The 13,643-nt window shown below is 39.1% G+C and overlaps 1 protein-coding gene across 1 annotated transcript; it reads left to right on the top strand.

The window, feature by feature from the left end:
* Positions 1-1,301: 1,301 nt before the first annotated feature.
* Positions 1,302-2,324, top strand: LOC138071368 (putative P2Y purinoceptor 10). The gene is given in 1 exon segment (XM_068962902.1): positions 1,302-2,324. A coding segment is annotated over 1 exon segment (1,023 nt).
* Positions 2,325-13,643: the final 11,319 nt, after the last annotated feature.

Raw genomic sequence — 13,643 nt, 5'->3', positions numbered from 1 at the left:
TTTTTGTATATGGTGTAAGAGAATGTTCTAATTTCATTATTTTACATATAGCTGTCCAGTTTGCCCAGCACTACTTATTAAAGTGGCTATTTTTTCTCCATTGTATATTCTTGCCTCATTTGTCATTAGATTAATTGACCTTAAGTGTGTGTGTTTATTTCTGTGCTTTCCATACTGTTTCATTGGTCTATATGTTTGTTTCTGTGCTAGTACCATAATATTTTGATTACTGTAACTTCACAGCATAGTCTAAGGCCAGGGAGTATGATTCCTCCAATTCCATTCTTCTATCTCAATATTGTTTTGGCTTTTCTGGGTTTTCTCTGTCTCCATGAAATATCACCTCACACCAGTCAAATGACCATCATAGAAAAGTCTACAAATAATAAATACTGGAGAGACTGTGAAGAAAAAGGAACCTTTCCACAATGTAGATGGGAATATAAATTGGTACAGTGACTATGGAGAACAATATTGAGGCTTCTTTAAAAGAAAAAGAAAACAGAAATAGTTACCCTATGATCCATCAATCCCACTTCTGGGCATATAGCCAGAAAAGGCAAAAACTCTAATTCAAAAAGCTACATGTATCCCAATGTTCATAGCAGCACTATGTACAAAAGCCAAGACATGGAAACAACCTAATGTTCCATCTACAAATGAATGGATTATTAAGATATTGTGTGTGTTTGTGTGTGTGTATATATATATATATATATGTATGTATGTGTATATGTATATGTATATATGGAGTATTACTCAGCAATAAAGATAATGAAATAATGTTATTTGTAGAAACATGGATGGACCTAGAGATTATCATACTGAGTGAAGTAGGTCAGATAGATAAAAACAAATGTCATATGATATCACTTACATTAGAATCTAAAGTAATGATACAAATGAACTTATTTACAAAACCAAAATAAACTCACAAACATAGAAAACAAACAGTTACCATAAGGGAAAAAGAAGAAGGGATAAATTAGAAATTTGAAATAAAGAGATATACACTTCTATATATAAAATAGATACACAACAAGGACCTACTGTGTAGCACAGGGAGCTATATTCTATATCTTGTAATAACCTCTAATGGAAAAGAATCTGAAAATATATATATATATATATATATATATATATATATATATATATATATATATATAGCTAATCACTTTGCTGTACACCTAAAGCATTGTGAATCAACTAAGCTTCAATTTAAGAATCTGGATATCAGCTAAAGTGGTTAACCATGATACTGTTTTTTTTGTTTGTTTGTTTTGGGCAGGGATTATAACTTCATGGCTTACCTTGATAAATAAGCTGAAATATTCAAGATGGGAAGCAACAGTACCAGCAATGCTGAGACTCACTGCAATGACCCCAATGTGACATTTCATTACTCTCTCTACGCAACCACCTACATCCTCATATTCATTCCTGGTCTACTGGCCAACAGTGCAGCCTTGTGGGTTCTGTGCCGCTTTATCAGCAAGAAAAATAAAGCCATTATTTTCATGATAAACCTCTCTGTGGCTGACCTTGCCCACGTGCTGTCCTTACCCCTCCGTATTTACTATTACATCAGCCACCACTGGCCTTTCCAGAGGATCCCTTGTCTGCTATGCTTCTACCTGAAGTATCTCAACATGTATGCCAGCATTTGTTTCCTGACATGCATCAGCCTTCAGAGGTGCTTCTTTCTCCTCAAACCCTTCAGGGCCAGAGACTGGAAGCGTAGGTATGATGTAGGCATCAGTGCTGCCATATGGGTCATCGTGGGTACTGCCTGTTTGCCATTTCCCATCATGAGAAGCACAGACTTAGCCAACAACACTGATTCCTGCTTTGCTGATCTTGGTTACAAGAAAATGAACGCAGTGGCTTTGGTTGGGATGATTACAGCTGCTGAACTGGCAGGATTTGTGATTCCAGTAGTCATCATTGGATGGTGCACCTGGAAAATGACTATATCCTTGAGACAACCACCTATGGCTTTCCAAGGAATCAGTGAAAAGCAAAAAGCACTGAGGATGGTTTACATGTGTGCTGCAGTCTTCTTCATCTGCTTCACTCCCTATCATATTAACTTTATTTTTTATACCATGGTAAAGGAAGCTATCATTAGCAGTTGTCCCATTGTCCAAAGCACACTGTATTTCCATCCTTTTTGTCTATGCCTTGCAAGTCTCTGCTGCCTTTTGGATCCGATTCTCTATTACTTCATGGCCTCAGAGTTTCGTGACCAACTATCTCGCCATGGTAACTCTGTGACTCGTTCCCGCCTAATGAGCAGGGAGAGTGGTTCATCAATGATTGGTTAAAAATAAAAGAGCTCTTGATTATGGCTTTGTTTAACTATGTTTCTCATTGCTTTGGCCAAAGACCAAAATGACTAGACACACAGTTTCTTTAACTGAACTTTGGGAAGAACAGAAATATTTGTGCTCACAGGGGTGTGACAATAGAGGCAGAGTGTGAAATGTGGGAGATGAAGGGAAAATGAGATTTGCCTGTTTCCTCTTTGAAATTCAAGACACTTTCTTACTTGAGAGATTTAGATCAAGATTTTACAGATGTTTTAAACAAATGAATATTGCATATTTTATCTTAAACCTTTCTTTACTAAATGTGATGCTGTTAATGATACAATAAATGCATGAATCCCTCACACAAGGCAAAAGCAAATCTCTTTCATATGAAGAATATTACCTGTAAATGAAAGCAAAAAATTATCCAGTATTTATAAGGGATAAGTGCACAGGCAAGGGGTTGTGAGCATTGAAGCAACATGTGAATAAATTTGAGGATACAAACCCTTACTGAAGAAAAGGCATCAGAATGTGTTTATTCATTGAAAATACACTGTATGTTTATTGTATTATGGGTTGCCATTCTCTCGGGTATTTTCACCTACAGCATCTCACCTGACTTTTCTAATAAACGTGTGGAAGGTTCCAATCCAAATGAATAAATGAAACCTCAGAGAGATGAAGAGACTTCACTGGGGATAAACAGTGCTAAGGCAAAATTTGCCCTGAATACAACATATATGCTTAGGATATTGCTTCTATTTCTGTTGTTATTTGTTAGGTTAATGCTAAACTATCTACTACTGCTTTATTGACTATGCCAAAACCTTTGACTGTGTGGATCACAACAAAGTACGGAAAATTCTTAAAGAGATGGGAATACCGGAACACCTTACCTGCCTCCTAAGAAATCCTTATTCAGGTCAAGAAGCAACAGTTGGAACATGACATGGAAGAACAGACTGGTTCTGAATTAGGAAAGGAGTACCTCAAGGCTGTATATTGTCACACTGCCTATTTAACGTATATGCAGAGTACATTGTGTGAAATGCCAGGCTGGGTGAAGCACAAGCTTGAATCAAGATTGCTGGGAGTAATATCAGTAACCTCAAATATGCAGATGACACCACCCTTATGGCAGAAAGCAAAGAAGAACTGAAGAGCCTCTTGATGAAAGTGAAAGAGGAGAGTGAAAAGTTGACTTAAAACTCAACATTCAAAAAACTAAGGTCATGGCATCTGGTCCCATCACTTCATGGCAAATACATGGGAAAACGATGGAAACTTTATTTTCTTGGGCTCCAAAATCACTGCAGATGGTCACTGAAGCCATGAAATTAAAAGATGCTTTCTCCTAGGAAGAAAAGCTGTGATCAACCTAGACAGCATATTAAAAAGAAGAGACATTCCTTTGCCGACAAAGGTCTATCTAGTCAAAGCTATGGTTTTTCCTGTAGTCATGTATGAATGTGAGAATTGGACCATAAAAAAAAAAATCTGAGGTTGAAATCAGGCAGGTCGATTCCTCTGTGGGAGAGGGCAACGGTGGGATGATTTGGGAGAATGGCACTGAAACATGTATAATATCATATATGAAACGAATAGCCAGTCCAGGTTTGATGCATGATACTGGATGCTTGGGGCTGGTGCACTGAAACAATCCAGAGGGATGGTATGCAGAGGGAGGAGGGAGGGGGGTTCAGGATGGGAAACACGTGTATACCTGTGGTGGATTCATGTTGATGTATGGTAAAACCAATACAATATTGTAAAGTAATTATCCTCCAATTAAAACAAATAAAATTTTTAAAACAATCTGAGCCCTGAAGAACTAATACTTTTGAACTATGGTGTTGGAGAAGACTCTTGAAAGTCCCTTGGACTGCAAGGAAATCAAACCAGTCAATCCTAAGGGAAATCAGTCCTGAAAATTCATTGGAAGGACTGATGCTGAAGCTGAAACTCCAACACTTTGGCCACCTGATGTGAAGAACTGACTCATTGCAAAAGACCCTGATGGTGGGAAAGATTGAAAGCAGAAGGAGAAGGGGATGACAGAGGATGAGATGGTTGCATGGCATCATCTACTTGATAGGCTTGAGTTTGAGCAAGCTCTGGGTGTTGATGATGGATAGGAAAGCCTGGTGTACAGCAGTCCATGGAGTCACAAAGTGTCAGACATGACTGAGTGACTGAAGCGAACTGAATACTAAACTTTGTTTGGATGGTGAAAACGCAGACTAGGGCTAAGCTACACAAAACAAAGACCATTTGTACATAATTTGCTAGATTGTGGGGATGATGTGTCAGGCTTCAAGTTGCAAGATATCAAATAATAAATAGCTTGATCTAATACTGTCTCAAACTAGATATGCTGCTGCTAAGTTGCTTCAGTTGTGTTCCACTCTGTGCGACCCCATAGACGGCAGCCCATTAGGCTCCCCCGTCCCTGGGATTCTCCAGGCAAAAACACTGGAGTGGGTTGCCATTTACTTCTGCAATGGATGAAAGTGAAAAGTGAAAGTGAAGTCACTCAGTCATGTCCGACTCTGTGCAACCCTATGGACTGCAGCCTACCAGGCTCCTCTGCCCATGGGATTTTCCAGGCAAGAGTACTGGAGTGGGTTGCCATTGTCTTCTCTGCAAACTAGATATAAGACACTCCAAATAGTTAATTATTCAGCACAAAATATATTTTAAGTCTTAATGTGGATAATACAAACTCCATTTATAGATGAAAGAAATAAGATCAGCATTATGTAAAATTAATTTTCTTTTTAGTTTGCCCATTCCTAAACATTGTTATATATTACTCTGAACAAATTTGTGTTTATAAGAAACTTCTCTGTGAGTAGAACTCAGAGAATTGCATTGGAAACATATACACAATGGAGTATTACTCAGCCATCAAAAAGAACACATTTGAATCAGTTCTAATGAGGTGGATGAAACTGGAGCTGATTATACAGAGTGATTTAAGCCAGAAAGAAAAACACCAATACAGTATACTAATGTATATATATAAAATTTAGAAAGATGGTAATGATAACCCTGTATGCAAGACAGCAAAAGAGACACAGATGTATAGAACAGTCTTTTGGACTCTGTGGGAGAGGGGGAGGGTGGGATGATTTGGGAGAATGGCATTGAAACATGTATACTATCATATATGAAACGAATCGCCAGTCCAGGTTTGATGCATGATACTGGATGCTTGGGGCTGGTGCACTGAGACGACCCAGAGGGATGGTATGCAGAGGGAGGAGGGAGGGGGATTCAGGATGGGGATCACGTGTATACCTGTGGCAGATTCGTGTTGATGTATGGCAAAACCAATGCAAAATTTTAAAGTAATTAACCTCCAATTAAAATAAATAAATTTATATTTTAAAAAAATTAAAAGAAGAAATAACAGGAATCCAGATCAGAAAAGAAGAAATAAATCTCTCACTGTTTGCAGATGACATGATACTGTACATAGGAAACCCTAAAGATAGTATCAGATAATTACTAGAGCTAATGAGTGAGTTTAGCAAAGTTGCAGGATTCAAAATCAATACACAGAAATCACTTGCATTTCTATATGCTAGCAATGACAAATCAGAAAGAGGAATTAAGGAATCAATCCCATTCCCCATTGCTGCAAAAATAATTAAATATGTAAGAATAAATCAACTAAGGAGACAAAAGAATTGTACACAGAAAATTATAAGGCAATAATGAAAGAAATCAAAGATGACATAAACAGATGGAGAGATATTCCATGTTCCTGGGTAGGAATAATTAATATTGTGAAAATGACTATGTTACCAATTACAGTCTACAGATTCAATGTGATCCCTATCAAATTACCAATGTTGTTTTTCACAGAACTAGAACAAAAATTCTCACCATTTATATGGAAACACAAAAGAACCTAAATAGCCAAAACAGTCTTGATAAAGAAGAATGGAGCTGGTGGAATCCACTTTCCTGACTTTATATTGTACTACAAAGCCACAGTCATCAAGACAGTATGGTACTGGCACAAAAATAGAAATATAGACCAATGGAAAAGATAGAAAGCATAGAAATAAACCCATGCACCTTATTTTTGACAAAGGAGGCAATGATATACAATGGGGCAAAGACAGCCTCTTCAATAAATCATGCTGGGAAAACTGTACAGCTATCTGGAACATAATTAAATCTTCATAACATCATACACAGAGATAAACTCAAAATGGATTAGAGACCTAAATGCAAGACCAGAAACTAGCAAACTCTTAGAGGAAAACATAGGCAGAACACTTTCTGACATAAATGAAAGAAAGATCCTCTATGACACACCTCCTAGAGTAACAGAAATAAAAACAAAAATAAACAAGTGGGACCTGATAAAACTTAAAAGCTTTTGCACAGCAAAGGAAACTGTAAGCAAGGGTGAAAAGACAACCCTCAAAAATGGAGGAAATAATAGCAAATGAAACAACTAACAAAGGATTAATTTTCAAAATATACAATCAGCTCATACAACTCAATGCCAGAAAAACAAACAACCCAATCAAAAACTGGGAAAAAGGACTAAACAGACACTTCTCCAAAGATGCCATTGGCTAACAAACACATGAAAAGGTGCTCACCATTGCTCCTTACTGGAGAAATGCAAATCAAAACTACAATGCCGTATCACCTCACACCGGTCAAAATGGTCATAATCAAAAAGTCTACAAACAATAAATGCTAGAGAGGGTGTGGAGAAAAGGGAATGCTCTTGCAGTGTTGGTGGGAATGTAAATTGATACAGCCACTATGAAAGATGGTATGGACATTCCTGAAAAAACTATAAATAAAACCACCACAGGGCCCAGCAATCTTACTCCTAGGTGTATACCATAAGGAAACCAAAATTGAAAAAGACACATGTATTCCAATGTTCATTGCAGCACTATTTACAATAGCTAGAACATGGGATCAACCTAGAAGTCCATTGACAGATGAAGGGATAAAGAAATTATGGTACATATACACAAAGGAATATGTCTCGGCCATAAAAAGGAAAGCATTTGAGTCAGTTCTAATGAGGTGGGTGAACCTAGAACCTATTACACAGAGTGAAGTAAGTCAGAGGAGAAAGATAAATATTGTATTGTAATGCATATATATGGAATCTAGAAAAATGGTACTGAAGAATTTATTTATAGGGCAGCAAATCAGCCCTGGGATTTCTTTGGAAGGAATGATGCTAAAGCTGAAACTCCAGTACTTTGGCCACCTCATGCAAAGAGTTGACTCATTGGAAAATACTCTGATGTTGGGAGGGATTGAGGGCAGGAGGAGAAGGGGACGACAGAGGATGAGATGTCTGGATGGCATCACGGACTCAATGGACGTGAATCTGAGTGATCTCCGGGAGTTGGTGATGGACAAGGAGGCCTGGCGTGCTGAGATTCATGGGGTCGCAAAGAGTCGGACACGACTGAGTGACTGAACTGAACTGGATGGAGAAACAGATATAGAGAATAGAATTATGAACATGTAAGAGGAGAGGAGAGGGTGAGATGTATGGAAAAACAAACGTGGAAACTTACATTATCATATGTAAAATAGATAGCCAACAGGAATTTGCTGTATGGTACAGGAAACTCACACAGGGGTTCTGTATCATCCTAGATGTGTAGGGTGGGGAGGGAGGTTTAAAAGGGAGGGGACATATGTATACCTATGGTTGATTCATGTTGAGGTTTGACAGAAAACAAAATTTGTAAAGCAATTATCCTTCAATATAAAATAAATAATTAAAAAAATACAAAAAGGCCTACTTGCTTGTCTTATAGATTCTGTTTTAGGAGCAGGATTCAGGGTTGGTGCACATTTAGGGGTAACTGAAGACCACTACTGTATTTTTGCCTTGAAAATTCCATGAACAGTATGAAAACGCAAATAATTATGACACTGAAAGATGAACTTCCCATGTCAGTAGGTGCCCGATGTGCTAATGAAGAAGGGTAGAGAAATAACTACAGACAGAAAGAAGAGAGAGAGCCAAAGTGAAAACACTGCCCAGTTGTGGATGTGACTGATTATGGAAGTAAAGTCTGATGCTGTAAAGAACAGTTTTGCATACAAACCTGGAATGTTAGGTTCATGAATCAACGTAAATTGGAAGTGGTCAAACAGGAGATAGCAAGAGTGAACATCAACAATTTAGGAATAAGTTCAGTTCAGTTCAGTCGCTCAGTCATGTGCCACTGCAATCCCATGGACTGCAGCACACCAGGCCTCCCTGTCCATCACCAACTCCTGGAGTTTACTCAAACTCATGTCCATTGAGTTGGTGATGCCATCCAACCATCTCATCCTCTGTTGTCCCCTTCTCCTCCCTCCTTCAATCTTTCCCAGTATCAAGGTATTTTCAGATGAGTCAGCTCTTCCCATTAGGTGGCCAAAGTATTGGAGTTTCAGCTTCAACATCAGTCCTTCCAATGAATATTAAGGACTGGTTTCCTTTAGGATGGAGTGGTTGTATCTCCTTGCAGTCCAAGGGACTCTCAAGAGTCTTCTCCAGTGAACTAAAATTGACCAAAATGGGTGAAATTAATTCAGATGACTATTCTACCTACTACTGTGGGCAAGAATCCCTTAGAAGAAATCGAGTAGCCCTCATAGTCAACAAAAGAGTCCAAAATGCAGTACTTGTGTGTGATCTCAAAAATGTCAGAATGATCTTTGTTCATTGCCAAGGCAAACCATTCAATATAAGAGTAATTCAAGTCTATGGCCTAATCACTAATGCTGAAGAAGCTGAAGTTGAATGATTCTTTAAAGACCTCCAAGACATCTATGACGATCTACAAGAAATTTTAGAACTAACACCAAAAAAAACTTGTCCTTTTCATCATCAAGGACTGAAATGCACAAGTAGGAAGTCAAGAGATACCTAGAGTATCTAGGCAAGTTTGGCCTTGGAGTACAAAAAGAAGCAGGACATGGTCTAACAGAGTTTTCCAAGAGAACACACTGGTCATAGCAAACACCCTCTTCCAACAACACAACAGAAGACTGTACACATGGACATCACCAGACAGTCAATATGAAAATCGGATTGATTATATTCTTTGCACCCGAGGATGGAGAAGCTCTATAGAGTCAGCAAAAACAAGACTGGGAGCTGACTGTGGCTCAGTTCATGAACTCCATATTGCCAAATTCAGGCTTATGTTGAAGAAAGTAGAGAAAACCACTAAACCCTTCAAGCATGACCTAAATCAAATGCCTTATGATTATACTTTGAAAGTGACAAATAGATTCAAGGGATTAGATCTGATAGACAGAGTGCCTGAAGAACAATGGACAGAGATTCTTGACATTGTATAGGAGGCAGTGATCAAGACCATCTCCAAGAAAAAGAAATGCAAAAAGGCAAAATAGTTGTCTGAGAAGGCCTTACAAATAATGGAGAAAAGAGAAGCTAAAGGCAAAGGAGAAAAGGAAAGATATGCCCATTTGAATGCAGAGTTTCAAAGAATAGCAAGGAGAGATAAGAAAGCCTTCTTCAGTGATCAATGCAAAGAAATAGAGGAAAACAATAGAATGGGGAAGGCTAGTGATCTCTTTAAAAGAATTAGAGATATCAAGGGAACATTTCATGCAAAGATGGGCACAATAAAGGACAGAAGGTATGGACCTAACAGAAGCAGAAGATACTAAGAAGATGTGGCAAGAATACACAGAAGAACTACACAAAAAAGACCTTCATGACCCAGATACCCACGATGGTGTGATCACTCACCAAGAGCCCGGCATCCTGGAGTCTGAAGTCAAGTGAGTGTTAGGAAACATCACTCGAAATAGAGCTCGTGGAGGTGATGGAATTCCAGCTGAGTTACTTCAAGTCCTAAAAGAAGATACTGTTAAAGTGCTGCACTCCATATGCCAACAAATTTGGATAAGTCAGCAATGGGCACAGGACTCGATGGGGTCAGTTTTCATTCCAATTGGCAAAAAAGGCAATGTCGAATTTTCAAACTATGGCACGATTTTACTCCTCTCATGTACTAGCAAAATAATGCTAAAAATTCTCCAAGCCAGGCTTCTACAGTACATGAACTGTACAACTTCCAGATGTTCAAGCTGGGTTTAGAAAAGGCAGAGGAACCAGAGATCAAATTTCTGATATTCAGTGGATCATTGAAAAAGCAAAAGACTTCCAAAAAAACATCTACTTCTGCTTTATTGACTATGCCAAGCCTTTGACTGTGTGGATCACAATAAACTATGGAAAAGTCTTAAAGTGTTGGGAATACCAGACCACCTTACCTGCCTCCTGAGAAATCTGTATGCAGGTCAAGAAGCAACAGTTAGAACTGGACATGCAACAACAGATTGGTCAAAATTGGGAAAGGAGTATGTCAAAGCTGTATATTGTCACCCTGCTTCTTTAACCTATATGGAGAGTACATCATGCGAAATTCTGGGCTGGATGAAGCACAAGCTGGAATCAAGATTGCTGGGAGAAATATCAATAACCTCAGATATGCAGATGATACCACCCTTATGGCAGAAAGTGAAGAGGAACTAAAGAGCCTCTTGATGAGAGTGAAAGAGGAGAGTGAAAAAGCTGGCTTAAATTTAAATTCAAAAAACTAAGTTCATGGCATCCGGTCCCATTACTTCATGGCAAGTAGATGAGGAAACAATGGAAGCAGTGTCAGACTTTATTTTCTTGTGCTCCAAAATCACTGTAGATGGTGACTGCAGTCATGGAATTAAAAGACACTTGCTCCTTGAAAGAAAAGCTATGACCCACCTAGACAGCATATAAAAAAGCAGAGACATTACTTTGCCAGCAAAAGTCTGTCTAGTCAAGTGTATGGTTTTTCCAGTAGTCACATATGGATGTGAGAGTTGAACCATAAAGAAAGTTGAACTCCAAAATATTGATGCTTTTGAATTGTGGTGTTGGAGAAGACTCTTGAGAGTTCATTTGGCCACCAGGAGATTAAACCAGTCAATCCCAAGGAAAATCAGTTCTGACTATTCATTGGATGGACTGACGCTGAAGCTCCAATACTTTGGCCACCTGATGAGAGGAATTGACTAATTGGAAAAGACCCTGATGGTGGGAAAGATTGAAAGCAGGAAGAGAAGGGGACAACAGAGAATGAGATAGTTGGATGGCATCACTGACTCGATGGGCATGAATTTGAGCAAGCTCTGGGAGTTGGTGATGGACTGGGATCCCTGGTGTGCTATAGTCCATAGAGTTGCAAAGAGTTGAACACGACTAAGCAACTGAACTGACTGACTGACTGAAGACCTGTCAGAGCATGTAGGCCAGGGGCCATGTTTGTGTCCTCTTCCTATCTCACTACAACCTCATTACAACTCACAGGGTTTCTCCTAAAATTGAGTTTATACACTTATCTGGAGACTAATTCTTGTAACTCCCTCCCAAGTGATACCTCTAGATCACTTGGCTTTGGTGGCCACTGGGGCTTATGTTTGCATTTCCACAGAACAATATGCATTTGAACTCTTTTAAAGCTGCACATGAGGGTTTGGCTTCCAATCAGCATAAATTTTTTACTGACTGAGATCCTCAACTTAGGGATACTTACTGTCCCAAAGGTCTTGGCACACCTTCAACTTGTTGTTTGGCTGCAAAGTTGTTTCCAACTCTTTGTGACTCCATGGACTGAGGCATGCCAGATTTCCCTGTCCTTCATTGTTTCCAAGAGTTTGCTCAAACACATGATCCCATCTAATCATCACATCTTCTGTTGCCCCTTTCTCCTCTTGCCCTCATTTTCCCCCAGCATCAGGGTCTTTCCAAAATAGTTGACTCTTCACATCAGTTGGCCAAAGTTTAGGAATTTCAGCCTCAGAATCAGTACTTCCAATGAATGAACATTCAGGTTTATTTCCTTTAGGATTGACTGGTTTGATCTCCCTGCTGTCCAAGGGACTCTCAAGAGTCTTCTCCAAACACCACAGTTCAAAAGCATCAATTCTTGGGTGCTTAGCTCTCTTTGTAGTCCAAGTCTCACATCCTTACATGACTACTGGGAAAGCTATAGCTTTGGCTAGATTGACCTTCGTCAATTGTTTATATAAACAATGAATTTTAATGAGAACTGGTTGACTTAGTGAAAAGATAAAACTTACATGAAAGCTAAGAAATTTATATGTGCTGCTCTGGGCACCATTTAGTTGTAACTAACTTAATTCACATGGAAAGTAATTGACATTCTGAATTTCAAAAAATATATTTGAGTTTTTAGGTCTGATATATGTACCTGTGCAAGATACTTTATTTCTCAGGGTCTTAGTTTTCTCATATGCAGTATTGAGTGGTAATAACGGAATGGCATTCAGGATTCCTTAATTTTTAAGGTGTTCTGTTTTTGAGCCCCTTTTCAGAATTACTTTCTTACATGTAAAATAAATCATGTATGTGCAACAAATGTACCACCCGATGCAACATAGTGCTCAAAGTTTAACATGCATATTATTAGTAAAATTTAAAGTCTACAAATCTGGTAAAATAAGCAAAATGTATCATTTGATACAGACTATTGGACAATTCTAAAGTAAAATATAGGGGGCGGTCCTAAGATGGTGGAGGAATAGCATGGGGAGACCACTTTCTGTCGCACAAATTCATCAAAAGAACAAGAACATTTGAAAACTGAGTAAATTGTGCAAAACAACTTCTGAATGCTGACAGAGGGTATCAGGCACTCAGAAAGCAGCCCATTGTCTTTGAAATGAGACAGGAAAAAATGTAAAAGACAAAAAGAGAGACAAAAGAGGTAGGGACGGAGTTCCATCCCAGGAAGGGAGTCTTAAAAAAGAGAGAAGTTTCCAAACACCAGGAAACACTCTCACTGCTGAGTCTGTGGCGAGCCTTGGAATCACAGAGGGCAACATAACCTGGATGAAAAATAAATAAATAATTAAACCCCACAGATTACGTGCCCAATGGTAACTCCCCCAGCGGAGAAGTAGCGCAGACACCTGCATTTGCCACTAGCAAGTGAGGGCAGGGAGGCGCGGGCTGCATTGTTTAGAGTAAGGATCTGGCCTGAATGCCTCAAGGGCAATCTGAGGGAACTAACTTGGGCTAACAAACCAGACTGTGGGATAGCTACCACGTGAAAAGCCCTAACCTAAGACACTGCCAGGCCCGCTCACAGAACAAAAGACTGACTACAGCTACGTGAAAAGCCCTAACCTAAGACACCATCAGGCCCACTCACAGAACAAAGGACTGAGCAGAGCTAACTGGCTGCAGATCAGCCTATCCTCCTCCAGTGAGAGGCAGGCAAGGGCAGCAAGAGCTGGAAGGGG

Source organism: Capricornis sumatraensis, chromosome X (genome assembly GCF_032405125.1).
Source record: "Capricornis sumatraensis isolate serow.1 chromosome X, serow.2, whole genome shotgun sequence".
Taxonomy (NCBI): Eukaryota; Metazoa; Chordata; class Mammalia; order Artiodactyla; family Bovidae; genus Capricornis; species Capricornis sumatraensis.
This window is presented reverse-complemented; position numbering and strand designations above follow the sequence as displayed.